The sequence below is a fragment of the Dictyostelium purpureum genome, assembly GCF_000190715.1.
Source record: "Dictyostelium purpureum unplaced genomic scaffold DICPUscaffold_303, whole genome shotgun sequence".
In the NCBI taxonomy this organism is placed as follows: domain Eukaryota; phylum Evosea; class Eumycetozoa; order Dictyosteliales; family Dictyosteliaceae; genus Dictyostelium; species Dictyostelium purpureum.
Window position 1 is genome coordinate 22,204 of NW_003519639.1, and position 18,564 is coordinate 40,767.

General features: G+C 23.7%; 8 protein-coding genes across 8 annotated transcripts; 5 read left to right on the forward strand and 3 right to left on the reverse strand.

Moving 5' to 3' along the window:
* Positions 1-79: 79 nt before the first annotated feature.
* On the forward strand, positions 80-3,419 carry DICPUDRAFT_50102 (uncharacterized protein). Its single transcript, XM_003291814.1, has 6 exons — positions 80-616; positions 688-1,029; positions 1,097-2,432; positions 2,522-2,810; positions 2,874-3,120; positions 3,359-3,419. Exons 1-6 carry the CDS (start codon positions 116-118, stop codon positions 3,380-3,382), a joined length of 2,739 nt encoding a protein of 912 aa, XP_003291862.1. The 5' UTR covers positions 80-115; the 3' UTR covers positions 3,383-3,419.
* Positions 3,420-3,899: 480 nt separating this feature from the next.
* DICPUDRAFT_50103 (uncharacterized protein) lies at positions 3,900-5,747 on the forward strand. Its single transcript, XM_003291815.1, has 3 exons — positions 3,900-4,163; positions 4,241-4,559; positions 4,630-5,747. The coding sequence occupies exon 3, from the start codon at positions 4,713-4,715 to the stop codon at positions 5,673-5,675; it is 963 nt and encodes a 320-aa protein (XP_003291863.1). The 5' UTR covers positions 3,900-4,163; positions 4,241-4,559; positions 4,630-4,712; the 3' UTR covers positions 5,676-5,747.
* A 267-nt stretch (positions 5,748-6,014) lies between these two features.
* Positions 6,015-6,653, forward strand: DICPUDRAFT_156516 (uncharacterized protein; the record flags this gene model as incomplete). Its single annotated transcript, XM_003291816.1, has 2 exons — positions 6,015-6,319; positions 6,404-6,653. The coding sequence occupies 2 exons, from the start codon at positions 6,015-6,017 to the stop codon at positions 6,651-6,653; spliced, it is 555 nt and encodes a 184-aa protein (XP_003291864.1).
* Positions 6,654-6,859: 206 nt separating this feature from the next.
* DICPUDRAFT_99163 (uncharacterized protein) lies at positions 6,860-9,079 on the reverse strand. The gene is made up of 2 exons (XM_003291823.1): positions 8,979-9,079; positions 6,860-8,900 (listed from the first exon to the last, which is right to left on the reverse strand). The coding sequence occupies exons 1-2, from the start codon at positions 9,037-9,039 to the stop codon at positions 6,946-6,948; spliced, it is 2,016 nt and encodes a 671-aa protein (XP_003291871.1). The 5' UTR covers positions 9,040-9,079; the 3' UTR covers positions 6,860-6,945.
* Positions 9,080-9,641: 562 nt separating this feature from the next.
* DICPUDRAFT_39699 (uncharacterized protein) lies at positions 9,642-11,160 on the forward strand (the record flags this gene model as incomplete). Its single annotated transcript, XM_003291817.1, has 2 exons — positions 9,642-9,993; positions 10,085-11,160. The coding sequence occupies 2 exons, from the start codon at positions 9,642-9,644 to the stop codon at positions 11,158-11,160; spliced, it is 1,428 nt and encodes a 475-aa protein (XP_003291865.1).
* Positions 11,161-11,260: 100 nt separating this feature from the next.
* On the reverse strand, positions 11,261-13,508 carry DICPUDRAFT_99164 (uncharacterized protein; the record flags this gene model as incomplete). The annotated part of the gene is made up of 6 exons (XM_003291824.1): positions 11,261-11,544; positions 11,729-11,789; positions 11,865-12,236; positions 12,318-12,671; positions 12,747-13,146; positions 13,495-13,508. 6 exons carry the CDS (start codon positions 13,506-13,508, stop codon positions 11,324-11,326), a joined length of 1,422 nt encoding a protein of 473 aa, XP_003291872.1. The 3' UTR covers positions 11,261-11,323.
* A 297-nt stretch (positions 13,509-13,805) lies between these two features.
* DICPUDRAFT_156521 (uncharacterized protein) lies at positions 13,806-15,698 on the forward strand (the record flags this gene model as incomplete). Its single annotated transcript, XM_003291818.1, has 1 exon — positions 13,806-15,698. One exon carries the CDS (start codon positions 13,806-13,808, stop codon positions 15,696-15,698), a length of 1,893 nt encoding a protein of 630 aa, XP_003291866.1.
* A 603-nt stretch (positions 15,699-16,301) lies between these two features.
* Positions 16,302-16,535, reverse strand: DICPUDRAFT_24826 (uncharacterized protein; the record flags this gene model as incomplete). Its single annotated transcript, XM_003291825.1, has 1 exon — positions 16,302-16,535. A coding segment is annotated over one exon (234 nt), but the record flags the coding sequence as incomplete, so codon positions are not given.
* Between the last annotated feature and the right edge of the window lie 2,029 nt (positions 16,536-18,564).

Genomic DNA, 18,564 nt, shown 5'->3' on the forward strand with positions numbered 1-18,564 from the left:
TTTTTTTAATTTTTTTAAAAATTTTTTATTAAAAAATATTTTTTTTATTTTTTTTCTATTTTTTACATTTAAATAATATGAACATTAAACCCTACCTTTATATCTTTTTACAAAAATGAGTACAAGTAGTAGTGGTAATAGTTCATTAAATAATAGTACTAATAACATTGGTGGTACATTATCAGCATCCTCTTCATACAATTCACTAAACTCATTGACATCACCTCCAAATACCAGCAGTTATAATAATGTATATCTAAATAATATTAATAGTTTCAATAATAATAGTAATAATAATAATAATAATAATAATACTAGCTTCAGTAATAATAGTAGTTATAATAGTGAATATGTACCATTATGTTTCAACAAGGATGTATTTATATCAAATACATTTGATGTTGATACATTTATAAGTGACTGTAGAAAACGTGTAAATTTAGAAAGTGTTCAAAAGGATCTTAGAGAATATAGCAGACATTTAGATTCAGAGTTAATAGAATTAATTAATAAAGAATACCAGTCATTCTTTTCACTGTCATCATCATTGATAGGTTTTGATGTTATTTTAAATGAATTTATCATAACACAATCGTCAATTAAATCAGAAATTTTAGTAAGCACTATTTAAATTATATTAATTGTTATTGATATTTTAATACTGACCTTTTTTTTATTGTTTTTTAGTCGTTTAAAAATGAAGTAAATAAAGTTAGGGAATGTGTTGAAGAAAAATTAAATGAAAAGAAATCGATTGATCAAAAAAAGAAATTATTGCAATTATATATTTCAATACTAGAGACTTTAGGGAATATGAACCATTTATTTGATCAACTATTTCAATTAACACACCCAGACGATTTTAAAAAACCACAAATTCAAAAACCAATTGATCCTAATAATGGTGAAAAAGATGTTTTGGAGTTATTAATTGAGAGAATTTCAAATTCATTTTATCAAATTCAAAACCAAATGTCATCATTATCACAAGAAGAGTTAAACTATAATATATTCCAATCGTTAGCTTTTGTAGGTGTTTATATTTTATTATCTTTATATAAAATTATAATATTAATATTTTAAAAAAACTTTAAAGAAAATAAAAGATTTAGCAAATAAGATTGAGGAAAAAATTGAACCTATTTTTAAAGAGTCATTAAAGAGATTTATTAATAAAGATCAACAGCAAAAAGAAATTAATGAAAAGGAAAGAAATGATGAAAAAATATTGTTGGCATGTTTAAGATGTTTCCAAATTATCGATAAAATTAATATACCATACAAATTATTTAGATCTTTAATTTTAAAACCAAAATTTTCACAAATTATAACTTTAAGAAATTTAGAAATTAATAAATCAACAACAGACGGCTTAGAACAAATATATAATGGATTATTAGATTTCTTAACAACTACCTGCACACCATTTTTCAATATTTCAAATTTAACAAATAGTAATTTAATCAATGATAGTAAATCACCTAAATCAACAACCCCTTTATCATTATCTTCTTCATCAACATCAATTTCAAGTGTTAATAGTAACAGCGGCATAGGTAATGGCGGCAATAATATATTAAATAACTATAACTTCTTTTCAGAATCAGTGCTACCAGAAATCGATGAGTCATTGGTCCATTTTAAACAAATTTTTGCCACTGGTATACCCGACTTATTTTACAAAAATTACTATTTAACATTCAACTTTATTCAAGCTATTGAACTAAATTTCCTAACAACATCTTCCAATACAAATAAAGACCAATTAATTCAATTTAGACAATCACCACACTATACAAGTTTATGGAAGAAATGGAATTTTGCTGTTTATTTCCAATTAAGATTTACCGATATTGCCACAAATTTTGAATTCAATTATTTGAATATACCGCTATTTGATCAATTGGTTATACCTGGTGGAAAGGAACAACAGGGAACTGTATCATCTACATTCTTTATGAAGTCATCAGATGGTTTATGTGTATCATTAGATAAATGTTGGTCAACCAATTCAATTTTTATATTTGATTTATCTTCAAAATTCTTTAGATTATTTTTACAACTCATCTCAAGATATGACAGCTATATATCAGATACATTAATACCTTTAGAGCAAGAGTTAAAAATTCAAAAAGAACAGGAGCAGTTACAACAAGAGCAAACCCAGCAACAACAACAAACATCACAATCTACATCTGAAGCCACATTAAACATTTTACAAAAATATTCAAATATAACATCACCAAATATTTCTCAAAGACCCTCACCTAATCAAGCTCTTAGTAATAAACAAGCATCGCCTGATAATTTTGTTTACGTTTTATCTGATATACTTCAAGTTAAATCAAAAATATCAACATATTATAGGGATTTAATTTTAAAAACAATTGGAAAACATCAGAATGAAAATGAAATAATAAATTTAATTTCAAGTAAGTATTACTTTTTAATTTTACAAATTATTATTTATTTTAAGAATTATTAATTGTTTTTTTTTTATTTTTTTTTTTCTTACAATTAGATGGTATTTTAGAAAGTTGTAAAACATTGGATCAGTTATTGCCAAGAATTTCACTTTTGATTACAAATCATTTAATTAATAAATGTTCAGATAGTTTACAATTTATTAGTACTATTCGTTCCACATATCGTATGACCAATAAACCTCCACCAACTCAAGCATCAGCATATGTTTCAAGAATTATAGAACCATTACAATTATTTTTAAAAAACAAAGCAGCTCCATCTCATATACCATCTGATATTAAATTAAACTGGGCTATACTTGTATTAACACCAATAACAGAAGGGTAAATATTTATTTTAATATTCATTTTTATAAAAATAGAACAATATTAATATTTTTTTTTTAGATTTAAAAATGAAGCTAGCAATGTTATACAATCAGTCACACAATCTAACGATATATTAAATAAAATGGTAAAAAGAAATAAGCCAACATCATCCTCAACAAACGAAATGTCGGACATAGATAAAATTTCAATCCAATTATTTTTAGATGTCGAAAAATTTGGAAATTGTATAAAAGATTTAGGAATTGATTTATTATCATTCTCTCAATATTTATCTTTAAAAGAATTGGTAGAACCATTTAAAAAAGTATGTGTATTATAGATCTATATTTAATTCCAAATTACCAAATAATTAATATTAATATTAATTTTTATTTTTATTTTAATTTTGTTTTTATATTTATATTTATTTTTATTTTTATTTTATTTTTATTTTTAAATTTTCCAAATTTTTTTTTTTTTTTTCATATGCACTTTTTTTTTTTTTTTTTCATATGCACTTTTTTTTTTTTTTTTTGTAATTACAACCACGTATACCAAATTAGTTAATAAACGATCAAAATAAATAATTAAATAAATAAAAAAAAAAATAAAAATAGTTATTTGAAAAAATGAGAAAAAGTTTTTTTTCAAAATTTTAAAAAAAAAATTTTTTAATTTTAATTTTATTTTTTTTAAATTATTTTACCTTTATTTTTAATTTTATTTTTTTATTTTTTTTATTAATTTATTTATATATAAAACACACATTGTTTTTTTTACATATTATTAAACTCATAGTTTTAATATAATAATAATAATCTTTATATACATTTTTTTATAATATAATATTAAACAATTATTGTTTTTTTAATTGTTTTTATTTTTTTTTTTTCGGAAAAACATTGTAAAGCATAACTCTATTTCTTTTTAAATAACTTTCCTATTATATTTATAAAGATAACTAATAAAAAAATTAAACCAAATAACCATATTGGGTTTTGTAGAATAATAGAAACATATAATGGCTTTGGTAGGTTTATAATTTAAAAATAATTTTAAAATATTTATAAATATTAACATATGCTATTTTTTCATTAATTTAAGGCATTTCCACCACATGCTATTCAAGCTATTTTAGATATAGAAGCAGGATTATTAAATAATAGATTCTTTCACAATTTAGATGATGAGTTAAATCTACAACCACAATCATTAAGAGAGTCTAGACTCCAAAAAACATCAACAAACAGATTCTCTAAATTTAAAAAATTATTACAAGAGCCTATAATCAATTTAGAAGGACTACGTTCATTATCATGGGGGGGTATACCAAATGAACATCGTCCTTTAGTTTGGAAGATTCTTTTGGTAAGTTTATAATATAGATTTATTTAGTATTCTACAGCATCACGGAATAGATAATTAATTAATTGTTTATTATTTAGAATTATTTACCACTAGAACAAAAAAATCATAGTAAAGTTTTATTTGAAAAAAGAAATCAATATAAACAATTAGTTAAAAAGTTTTATCAAGGTAGTACACCAGCAGATGAAAAAATATTAAATCAAGTTAAATTAGACGTACCCAGAACTATACCAAAAGGTTTTAATAATACACCTTTATTTAAGAGTGCAATTTTACACAGTGTTTTAGAAAGAATTTTATATGTTTGGTCATTGAGCAATCCTTTAATTTCATACTTTCAAGGTTTAAATGATATACCAGCCCAATTTTTATTAGTATTTTTATCAGAGAATATACGTAAGTTAAATATTTTTTAATAATAATAATAAATAATAATATATATTAATAATCTTAATTTATTTATTAGAATTATGGGGTGATATAAAAGATTTGGATATAGATACTCTAGATAAAGTAGAGGCAGATGCATTTTGGTGTTTTTCATTATTAATGAATAATTTAAAGAACAGATTTATTGAATTTGGTGAAGGTATTCAAAGAATGTCAGATATATTAAAGCAATTGGTCCGTTTGAAGGATGTTGGATTATCGGATCACTTAGAAGAAGAAAACTGTGACTTTGTATTGTTCTCCGTAAGATGGATGATATGTTTATTGTGTAGAGAGTTTGAATACACTCTATCAACTCGTCTTTGGGATAGCTATGTCGCTCATGGTCCTAATTTTGGTCATTTCCATATTTATATTTGTGCCGCTTTAATTACAACCAAAGAATGGTCTAAACCATTAAAAGAAAAAGAATTTTCTGATGCCATTGTATTCCTCCAACACTTACCAACCGATCAATGGAACATTTGCCATATTGATTATTTAATAGTAAGAGCTTATAAAATATTTTTATTAGAAATTAGATCACTGGTTCAAAACTCTTTAAAATCATTACAGTTTAATAACACCGAAGATAACAGTAATAATGAAAATAATAATAATAATGTAAATAATAATAATAATAGCAATATTATAAATAATAATATTATAAATAATAATTTAATATTAAATTCACAAATGAAGGAAATTAATAATTTATATAATCATATTCAAAAACCAAATAATAACAATAATAATTCACTCGAAATTTTTAAACAGAATATTCAACAAGTTCACCAACAAACTTTATTATCATCACTTTCAAATGAAAATATAGTAAATACTGAAATGATTGAGAGGGTTTTAGAAATTATGCCCGTTAATATTGCAGATTTTTCTCTTTTGTCACCGGAAGATGCCACTAAGGAGCTAGTTAAACATGTTGTTCAAAATCTAGTATTAATTATGGGTACCCTTTTATTGACTAGTGTAATTTTATTAATTGTAATCATAACTTCAACTTTAACTATCACCGCCATGGAATTTTATAATAATAATAGTAAGAAAAAAAAGGATTTGGATTAATTTTTAAATAACCCCTTTTCTTTTTTTTTTTCTCCATTTCCAAAAAAAATAATAAATAAATTAAAATAAAATAATAAAATTAACAAATGTAAAATACTTATTTTTTTAACATTTCTCTTAATAAAAATCTAGATAGTATTTATATAAATACCCATTTTCCTGAAAATTGGAGATATTTTTTATCCACCTAAAAAAAAGAGTAATAAAAATATTTTTTTTTAAAAATTTTTTTTTTATTTTTTTAGGAGACACGTAATAAAATTTGTTTTTTTTGTTTTTAAAAGTTATTTTAAATTTAGAAAAAAATAAAAAATTTAATCAAATATATATTAGTAAAAAATGAATAATCAATACATTCCATTAGATCAAAATAATAACACCAGTTATCCCCCACAACAAAATCAACCAACAACCCAATTTTTCAAAGATCAACAATACAGCCAACCACAACCACAACCACAAGTTTACAATGCTCAATATTATCAACAACCAGCACAACCAGCTGTTTATGGTCAACCAGCCTATGCTTCAACCACAGTTTCAGTAACTTCTTCACACCACAAGAGTCATTGCAACGATGACCACCATGTTCTTCCAGCAGTTATATTATTTGTTCTTGGTTGGTTCTTCTATATTCCATGGATGTATGTATTAAAATTTTAAAAACAAATAATATGTGTTTAATATTAATTATTTTTTTTTTTTTTTTTTTTTTTTTTTTTTTATAGCATTAACATTATGTATATTAAATCAAAGAATGGCATGGCTAAGGGTTTTGCTATTGCTAGTGTTGTTTTCTTTTTCATTGGTATCATTATCACAGTCATCTATCTTATTGTTTTCTTTGTATTTTTAGATAAAGTTTCACATGCTATTAACACTACAAGTGGTATCTATACAACAACTGGTGTCTATACAACCACTTCATCAACTTCAGGCTTCAGTTCATCATGTGATTATAATTATAGCTATTGTTAAATAAAATAAAGTTTTTTTTTTTTAATATTTAAAAAAAAAAAAATAATAAAAAGACACAATAAATTTTTATAAAAACATTAAGTTTTTTTACCATTTTAAATTTTTTATAGTTTTTAAAAGTTTAAAATCAATCAACAAAATATTCAAATTTTTTTAAAAAAATTTGCAAAAGAAAATTATTATTTAAATTATAAAAAGTTTTTTTTGGTTTTATAAATGTTAAAAATAAATAAGATTTTTATTTTGGGTTTTGAGTTTACTAATATACAAATAAAAAATAGTTTAGATAAATTTAAAAGAATTTCTTATTTTTGGCTTTGTTGGTTGACATTGAGGAGTAGTTGTATAATACATTTGCAGTTTCATCCATTCTTTGATTTTGACGTAATGAAGGGGTCATACTTGAGCTGCCTTCTTTTTGAATAGCACTAGATAAATGATTTTCTAAAACTTGAGCTTGTTGTAAGTAAATATCGGTTGACTCTGATTGGTTATCGGTTTTCTTCTTTGATGAAACTTTCTTTAAATAGCCAGCAGATGCAATGTTTTTGGCTCTACTTTGTTCGTAATCACCTTTTGAGGCCATTTTACTTGTGGTTTGGACTAAATTAAGACCTAAAACTTCGATATCGGCCTCAGCTTCAGCTTGGTCAAGCGAGGTAGTAATTTCTTGGGTTTGGGTGATAAGTCTTACACATTTCTTACCAGATAAGGTTGTATAATAAATTTGTAATTGGAATGGAAGTGATTTCAAATCCTTTTCAATAAGTTTTGATGATTTAACACCATATTCAAATGAAATGGTTGTATCTTGATTGACGTTACCGACAAGTTTTTCAAAGATACTCTTTTCTGTTTTTTCGCCACTATCAGTAATGTATAAACCATTGTGGACAATAAGTTTGATTGAAACTTCGGTAGCAAGAGTTGGGAGACTAATGATTTCTTTGAAACCTTCAGAAAGATTGGTTGGATCGACAATATCAACTTGACCACCGGTAGTTTGAGCTAGTTTACCAATAAGTTCTAATTTGGTATCAGTACCTTTAATGGTTAAAACTGAAATACTTGTACCGTTTCTTTGAGCCATAGCACCTAAATTATCATAAACATCTTCGGTATTTTTACTTGAACCAATTCCCATATTACTAAGACCATCAGTACATAAGATAACTTGTGAACCTCTTGATGCTGCAGTGATACCAATTGAACATGCGGTTGCACTGCCCAATGCAGTACTACCATTGCCTCTAAGTGAGCAAACCTTTTGGATTAATTTTTCTTTAGTTTTAACGATTGGACTACTGAATGAAAAAGAGGTGCCTTCTTCAATTAATTGAGATAAATCATCTAAAGTTTTACCTGATAAGACAACTTCTGGGGTACTACCATCGCCAATGAGTGTAACTTTATCAGAAAAGGTTACAATACCAACTCTTTTGTTTGGATACTTTTCAGCAATTGATTCGATTTGTTGTAAGAGACCTAATTGAACACATTGGAGTCTAGAGACATAAGAAACTTTCTCGTGGGTTTTACCTTCAGAATTTACATTTGTTAATGAAACTGGTAAAGACATGCCTTCTTTTACAAAACTAGTAACTTCCATACTTCCAGAAACATCAATACAGAAAATTACAAATGATTCATCAGCTTCATTAATTTCCTTTTGAGATTTACCAGCATTGTTATTATTTGTATCTTTCTTGACAGTTGGCTCGGCTTCTAAAATATAGTCAATGATATTTGTTGATGGAATTTCTTCTTTATCTAAGGTGACTTGATTAGCTTCTCCACAAAACTCGCAGGTCCACAAATTTTCACTTTCGCTGAAACCACCTTTTGTTGGGACATTTGTAACCATTTTACCATCATTTAATTGAATTTCTTTAAATGAATTTATATTACTTAATCCAGAGTTACAATTTTTACAAAAAGTAACATCACCAGTAACAATTGATGACTCTTTTGCGACAGTACCAAGATTTACAACTAAGACATTGGTATTTGCTTTTTTAACTTTTTGAACTTTTCCTGGAAGATTTCTTTGTGGTTGTTGTGGTATTTGTTGTTGTTGTTGTTGTTGTTGTGGTTGTGATTGTGATCTAAAAAAACCAAAAAAACTTTTATATGGTTGTGGGGCTTGTTGTTGTTGTTGTTGTTGTGGTTGTTGTTGTGGTGGTAATGTGGAAGTTGTTGTTGTTGTTGTAGAGCTTGGATCATTAGATATATCAGCACTATTTGAATCTAAAAAGAAATTAGAAAAAAAAAAAAAAATTAGCAATTAATCAAAAAAATATATATTATTCAATTATGTATACATACCAATTACTAACTCTTCTTCTTCATCTTCTGCAATAAAAGCGTATTTAGATGCACAGTTCATTATTATTATTTATATATAGATAATTTATTAGTTGTTTTATGTTTTTTTTTTTTTAAAAATAAAAATAGATTTTTAATATAATTTTTTTTAGTCTTTTATAAAAAAAAAAAAAAATGAGAAATAAAAAAGATAAAAAATTTTTAAAAAATTTCACCAATTCATTGAATTAATTTCTTTTATTATTTTACTTTAATTATTGAATTTTTTACATTTAAGTACTAAAACTTTTTAATTGTAAAAAATTTTAAAACAATCTTTGAATTAATCATGTTTATTTCTTTATCTTTATAGCAGAAAATAAATTTATTGGGGGGCGGTTAATTAATGAAGTTTAGAAAAAAAAAGGAATAATTATATTTATATTTATATTTATAATAAATATATTTTTTTTTTTTATTTATTTAAATTTATATATATTTATTTTATTATTATAATTTAATATTTAATTGGTTTGTTTATTTTATAAAAATTAAAAGTAAATTTTTTTTTTTATTTTTTCATTTTTTTTTTTCATTTTTTTTTTTAAATTTTTCATTTTTTTTTAATTCATTTTTTTTAAAAATTTGTAAATTTTCATATTTCAAAGATTTCAGTATTAAAAAATGTTAGAATCCTTACCAGTAGAACTAATATTTGATATTATACTTTATTATTTTAAATACTCAAAACCAGATTATAAAAAAAATTTCAAAAAACTTTTTCAGAATTGTTATGGATTAATCTTTTTAAATAAAACAATTTTTGAACAACTAGTAAACTATTCAAAGTTTTGGAGGTTTTTAGCTGAAAAGTTTAGTGAAGATAGAATAAATATTCAAGTTTTGGATTATAATTTAGATAAATTAAACTCGAATATTTACAATCGAGCATATTATATTACAAGTATATATAAAATTAGAAATTATTTATTCCGTGAAATTGAAGGCAATCAATCAAATAGACATTCAATTGTATGTTAAATTATTGTATCTTGACTGAATTCATTTTTTTTTTTCAACTAAAACTAATATTTAATTTTAAACTATATAGGAAATTTACGGTAAAGATCGTTTTACAAAAACATCAGTATGTTCAATTCCATTTGAAAGTAGTTTTGTTGTTGGTGGATTGGGTAGAAATGATTATCCATTTTTAAGAGCATTCAATTATAAAGGTGATGAACAAATTAATTATTTACCATTCAACAAGATACCAGAATTTAAAGGTAAACCAATTGATTCAATTACATGTCAAAATAAAGTTTTAATATTTAGTGTTAGGGATAGTAATAATATTTCAGTTTTTAAAACATCAAGTTTAAATGAGGAAAAAAGTGGTCTAATCGGTATTGAAAGTTTTAACTGTCTCTCCCAAGGAAGTCATAACCGTGTAAAGATGAGCCCAAGCAATCCAAATCACCTAGCAATTGGTAGTAGTGATGGTAGCTTAAACATATATGATTTAAATCATATTTTGACAAAAGATTACTTTAATTTAGATTTTGATGGAGAAAACAATGCACCATCAATTTGGAGCCACAGCAATATAGAGTTACCAATTTTAGATATAACATTCTCTGAGGATGGAAATTACATTTTCGAAGTTGGAGAGTCATTGAATAATAACTCTGGTTACTACAAAAATACAGGTTTTGCAAGATGTTGGGATACTAGAGCACCTCCTTCAAATATGGTTTGGAGCTTAGCAGAATCAACCGAGTTTGGTGGTATAGACAAGTCTGAAGATGGTACTAAAATTGCATATGTCGGTAGATGTGGCATTACTCGTGTTATAGACCTTAGAAATCCAGAAATTCCTTTCTCTTTACTAAAACCACCTTTATCAAGACACTATTTCTATACTTCAAATACTCCATTCTTCAAAGAAAGTGTTCGTTGGCTTCCAGGTAGTGACTATTTAGTATCTTCAAATTATCAAGAGCTCAATATTTGGAATATTGATCAAGATAACCTTCCTCAAACATCTTTTAAAATCAATAAAAGTTCTGCATCAGATAATCAATTGGATATCACAGAGGATGGTCTCTTATTATGCAGCTATGACACAATTTGGGGTATAAATGATATTAGTGATATTTCAATTTACACATATTTAAACTATAAAGGTATAGAAAATAAATAAATAAATAAATAAATAAATAAAAAAATAATAAATAGATAATTGTATACCCACAGAAATTTATATTTTAAAATGATCTAAAAAAAAAATAAAAAAAATGGTTACAAGGATGCATCCAAGGCACCATTGGAAAACTATATGATCAATGATCATATTTTACAATATTTTATTTTAAATTTTTAAGAGGATTATTATAAGATTCCCATTCGTTTGGACCCATTTCCATTTCTTTGTCGGTTAATAAACATTCATCCAACTTCTTTAACATTAACTCTTGGTCAAATTGGTTAGATGATAAACCAACAATTGATAACTCTATTTTTCTATCTTGATATTTAAATAATTTGATTTCTCTTTCAATGTTTTCTTTGATACTTGGATTCCATTCTATTATTAAGTTTTTTTTTTATAAAATATTAATATTAAAATTCTTTTTTTTTTAAAATAAATTTTTGTTATTGTAAAGGGTTAAATATTAAAATATAGTTGAGATTATGTTCATATATTCGTATTATTAATATTGTTTGCTGCATATTATTCATAGTTATTCACGAAAATTTCAAATATTTACCATTTTCATCAAGAGTTGACCAAAATGGACGTTTGCCTCCTAAAACCTCTTTGTTTTCCATCTGAATACGGGAAAAAAAATATAATGGTTAGATTTATACATTTCTATTTTTACTATAATATTATTGTTTCCTTACAATTTCAAAAATATATTTGTTTTTCATATCGGTAGCAAACCAAACAAGACCAGTCAAAAGTAATACACCTTTAAAGTTTTCTGATTTAAATTTATTTTTTTCATCATAAACTAATTTTGAAAATCTTTCTGGATGGAATGGTTTTCTTTGATAATAATTTAAAATTGAAATGCCTTGATTTGTTTGATTTTCGAGTTGATAATTTCTTACTGTAATAACATAACCAAATAATAATTCAAATTTAACTTTTGAATAATTGGTTTCAATAATAAGAGATGATGAAATTAAATTTAAAAGCTTTTGAATAAATTCTAAATCTTCCTTTGAAATCTTTTCAATTTTATTTAAAATAATAATATTTGAAATTGAAATCTAAATAATCGAAAAAAAATTTAGTATCGTTAATAAATAATGGGTACTATATAAAACAAAGAAATGTGTTGTTGATATTACCTGTTCTAAAATTAAAGTTGAAACTAATTTGTCGGCTGTATTTGTTAATTCTTCGATATCTGCTTCACAGTCATCCAAATCCTCTTCATTTTCAAATTGTTGTTGTTCTGAGTTTTTACTACATTTACCATCTTTACAACAATCGTCTGTTTTTTCATTACTACATTTACCATCTTTACAACAATCATCTTTTTTTGAACTACAACCTGTTTTTTCATGATTCTCTTCTTCCTCTTGCTCTTCTTGTTCTTCACCAACAATTTTCATCATTTCACCGACTTTATTATTTGACTTTAAGTCATTTAATAACTTTTCAGCATCTAAAACTGTAACAATATTAACTAATTTAATTTTCTACCAATTTTTGAATTAGATATTTATTTTCTATACTATATATTTTATTATTATTATTAATACTATTATACTTACTGAAATAAATTCACCCAAACCTGTGCCCTCCATTTGTTCTGATCCATATTGTAATACATCGATTAAGAAATTACTTTCAAAAGGATGACTAAAGAATACTACGTAATCATATTGGTTTGGTAAAATGAAGTCTTGAATAAACTCATCCTCCATAATGGTTACAGTTGATCCATTGCTTAATGATAATGCGACATCTTGAATTAATACTTTTGATCCTTTATATTGTTCGAATTGTAATACTGATTCTGGTAAACTGCCCAAACCATCGAAAATAAATGCAATCTTGTATTTGCTATATTCTTTTCTAATATTCTGGTAAAAGGAAGATTTACCACTTCCAACAAAACCCAATACAACAATTGATTCCATTATACCGAGATAAAACCTTTGTCTGAAAAAACTAAAAAAATTAAAATGAAAAATTTAAAATTTTATAAAAAATTGAAATTTTTTATGAAAAAAAAAAAAAAAAAAAAAAAAAACAAAGATAAATGTATTATACAATTTATATTAAATTTACATCTTTTATTATTAAACAATCACTTTTTATTTAATTATTATTTTTTTTTTTATTTTTTTTTTTTATTTTTATATTATATTTTATTATTGGTTTATTTTTTTTATTTTTTTTATTTTTATGAAAATAAAATTATTTTTATTTATTAAATTTTAGTCAATTGGATGTAGAGTTTTTCAATAAATTTTAAAATGGCAATTTCTTTTTCTGATTTTTTATTTTCATCATTACATTTCAAAATTCATTTTAAAATTAAATAACAAAAAAAATAAAAAAAAATAAAAAAAATTAATTTAATTTTTTTTTATTTTTTTTTATTTTTTAAATTATTTTCAAATTAATGAAAATAAATAAATTATTAAGCACCCCCACTTAATAAATTCACCTTTTTATTTTACTTTATAACTTTATTTTTATATCACATAAATTTACAATAAAAATAAAATAGAAATAAAAGTTTTAATAGTTAAAATAATTAAACAACAATAATAATAATAATATTAATAGTGATAAAAATAATACTATTATTGTAATTAATAATTATGGTTATTATTAAAGAGAAATATTTAATTAAAGAAATTTTAAACAAATATATTAGATTCTATTGTTGTTATGGAGATAATGAAAATGCAATTTTATTTTTAGGCTACACCATTAATAAATTTAAACTAGTATGCAAAGAATGGAGAAACGAAATCATATTTCATTTAAAATTCCCTCAAATCAGTATCACCAGCAAGAGTGACCTTGGATATGTTAGCGAATGGATTGAGCAGGGTTTACCCATCAACGATATATTCTTTCCTTATAATCAGCAAACTGTGTTCAAAGATAACTTTTTATATCCACAACTTACAGAGTCAATACCGGTAATAGCAGATAGAATAAGGTCAATATCATTTAGATCAGGCAAAATAGATTATGGGGGTACAATACTGTTAACAAAAAATACAAGATCAGCTACATTTGGTGTATTTAATTCAAAAGAGTATTCAAAGTTCTGCGGGGTATTAGCAAATTATTTGGATGTCATCAAAGAGAACTTGAGAGATTTTACACTGACCACAGTATTATACGATCGCGATATCGACATAATAGATTTCAAAAAATCACTCGAAGCTTTAGAATCATTTAGGTCCCTAACATTTACAAGTTGTTTTCAAAACCAATTTAAATCTTTAGATTTAATCCCTCAAATTTCAAAAACATTAAAGAAACTAAAGCTGCTATATATCAACATTGAATATGAAACTTTGGTAAAAATGGTTACATTATTCATAACAAATGAAAACGAAAGTAGTGTAGTAAAGTTTGAAATTAATGCAAAGTTACTTGATAACCATATAAATGGAGATGATGCAAGCGATTCATCATATGACAGCAATGGTGGTGGTATAGTTTGGAAAGAAAATGACTCTGTGATCGATGTTTTAAAGAACAATGTACAGAATTGGAACTATCTAGATGGTTTATTTGAACTAATATCAAATTGGAAGAAACTAGAGTCATTCAGAATTATTATGGTAGATGAAAGAGTGAACATATCAAGTATTTTAAACTTTTTAGGGAATGTAGAGAAATTAAAAACATTCAAATTTGTTGCAAAATTAAATAATGATTTGGATGACAAGGATTTCATAGATAACCCAATACCAATTTCAAAGCTTAATAAATCAGTAAATAAAATGCTAATCAAAAGTACACAGGAAACTGATATACCGTTTATAAATAAAATTTGGGACCATTGTATAAATTTAGAAGATTTAGAATTACACTTGGATGGTGATACACCTCCGCTATCAACATATAATAACACTATCAATAATAACAATAATAATAATGAATCAAATAGTAATAACTGTTTTTATAAATTTAAAGAAAAAGCAAATGTAAAATTAATAAGTTTAAATCATCCTTACTCCAATAAACTAATAGACTCTATAGCATTCAATTATAATATTGTATCATTGGCAATTATTGATGAAGTTAAAGAAATGAATTCGCTCATTCAAGTATTATTACTAAATCACCCAACAATAAGAACATTAAATTTTAATAAATCAAATAGCGAACCTTTGGCTGCAACAACACTTATTGAACCAATTATTCAAAACACAGTCATAGAATTTCTTTATATCAATACTCTACTATCCAATGATAATGAAGAAGATCACTATAATAATTTAGAATTATTAATTTCAATTCTAAAATATAATAACACTCTCATTCACCTAGATTATAGTTTCAATATTTTACCAAACGATATGAAAGATAATAGTTTACAACAACTGTTATTAGCCATCCAATCGAATAAAGTTTTACAATCCTTGACAATTACTGGTTGTTTAAATCAACAATCTAAACAATTTAAATCAATCCAAAATTGTTTAATGGAAACAGGAAAACTAATTTCATATGCCGACAATCCATACTAAAGAAAATAAATAAATAAAAATTATTGGTTATTTGTATAAACAAACTCTTTATATATTTTTTTATTACATTGCCACAATTTATAGTTTCTCTTTTGGTTTATAAAAAAATAAATAAATAAATAAATATTAAATAAATAAATATTAAATAACTTAATAATAAATAATATTTAATAAAGAATTTCTAAAATATAATAAAGTTTTTTTTTTTTTTTTTTTTTTTATTTAAATCTACAATTCTGAAATAAATCAGATTTTTTTTTGGTATCGTATATTTGAAAAATCCATAAATAATTTTGTCGTAATAATGTTTCGAAGATAAAGTATATAATATATTTTTATAAAAAAACTAATCACTGAGATCCATTTCGTCATTAGTCGATGATTCTATATTATTATTATTTGAGTTTATATTATTTGTATTTGTATTATTTGTATTATTTATATTATTGAGTCATTTCTTAATGAATTTGGTGAGGTTGTTGTAGTTGTAGTTGTTGTTGTTCTATTTGTGTCTTCATTATTTTGTTTTTCTTTTTCTTTTTTCTTTTCCTCTTCCTCTCTTTGTTTTCTTTCTCTTTCTTCTTTTTCTTTTTTAAATTCTTCGTAGGAGGTATCATCAGTCTTTAGTTCGAATCTGCAAACTGGACAACTATTATGTTGTTCAAGCCAAGGCATAATACAATCTGGATGGTACTTGTGTTCGCATGGTAATTCTATAAAATCATCGCCCCATTTAAATTCATCTTTACATACTGCACAATCAATTTTTTGATCTACCATTGTTTGATCTGCTTTGTCTCTCTTTAATTTTTCAATTTCGGATTTTGCTGCTGGTGGAGGACCATTTTTTGAAGTTTCATGAAACATTCTATTTAAAAATGCTTGCCAGTCAATACCTTGATAATAATCATTTGGATTACCTATATATGTATTACTTCTTGAATTGCCACCCACTGCTATTCCACTAGGAGATGCAAGTAATGCTAAAATATTATCAATTGCATATGATGGGTTGCCTATTTGTGTATTATTTCCTAAAAACAATGAGTTTAACGCATTAATTCTAGATTGTGCTAAGTTATTTATATTTCCATTGTTTCTATTTTGACCTGTTTGTTGTGGGAATAATTGTTGAAGGAGTGGTAAAATGGCTACTTCTTCTTCTTCATCATCATTATCATCGTCTTCAATTTCATCATCGTCATCCTCACCAAAACTACCTGTTCTTCTAAAAGTTCTAGATTCTGCAAATGGATTTCTGAACATTTCTACTGGTTCTGATTCTGGTGGTGGTTGTGGTCTCTCTTCCACCTCTTCAATAAATTCTGATGAACAATCTGGACATATAAAATCCTCTGGGTCTCTTAACCTAATATGCTTTTTACATTGATGACACCAATACTGACTTGCAGGTGGACTAACAGTTGTTGACATTCTGTAGTATTTATTATAATTTTTATATTTTTCTCTTTTTTTTTTTTTTTTTTTTTTTTTTTCTTTTAAATTATTTAATGTTTTTGTTTTATATTAATTTATTAAAAAAATATTTTATTTGGATATTATTATAAAACTTAAAAAAAAAAAAGGGGAATTTTAGAAAAAAGAATATAATACAAAAATTAAAAAGTTAATATAAATTTTAAAAATTTAAAAAAAAAAATATTTACAAAAAAAAAAAAAAAAAATTTAAAAAAAATTATAAAAAAATTATAAAAATATTTACAAAAAAAAAAAAAAAAAAAAATTAAAAAAATATTTTCAAATTAAATTTATATTAATTTTATTATTAAAACTTTAAATGGAAACAAACGACTCCAGAGGGATTGTTTCTATTTTATAGTTTTATATAAACATTAATTTTAAATTTAAATTGAATTTAATTAAAATTTAAAAAAAATAAATAATTTAAAAAAAATAAAATAAAAAAATAAAAAAAGAAATAATTTATATAAAATAATAAATATTCCACCCACACTTCCTCACACACACAAGATTTTTTTTAATAATTTTTTTTGATAATATTCTTGTTGTGTTGTAGTTGTTTTTTATTTAATTATTTTTTATTTATTTATTATATTAAAATATATATTTTTTATTTCTTTTTTTTTTATTTCTTTTTTTTTTTTTTATTCTTTTTTTCTTTTCAAACAATACTTACACTCACACTTAAATTCCTTTTTTATATAATAATCTTATTTTTTAAAACCATTTAAATCTTGTTCATTAATTCAAAAAAGTAATTTGATTCAGTCGATTTATTTTTTTTTTCTTTTACATAATATTAAATAATTTAAATAATCAATATTTTTTTTATTTTTTTTTTTTAAAAAAAATATGTTTTCTACCATTTATAAATAATACCAAACAAATAAAAATATTTCCAATCCACTATTAAATATTTTATTACTACTTTTATTAATTCTATTTAATATATTTTATTTTATACAATTTTTTAATAATTTAATTAGAAAAAAAATTATTTAACTATATATATATATAATGATAATTAAAGAAAAAAAAAGTAAATTAAATTTAAAATATATTTGGTTAATAAAAATCAAACCTGGGTTTAATAGAACAGTAATTTCATTTTTTCACTCAATAAATCAATGTTTTAAAGACCAGCATCAAAAAATCAAAGAAAAAAAAAATAGAAAAAAAGATAAAGATATAGATAGAGAATTTAGACATAATACAAAGCACAACATGAACGATCCAATGGTGGAAAATAATGATTTTACAGATAGATCAATATTCAATAAACATCAAGATAATGCATATAAAAAAAGTCATACTCATCACCACCATCACCCACACGAAACAAAACAAGACTACTTTGAAAAGGATATAAATACAAATGAAAATA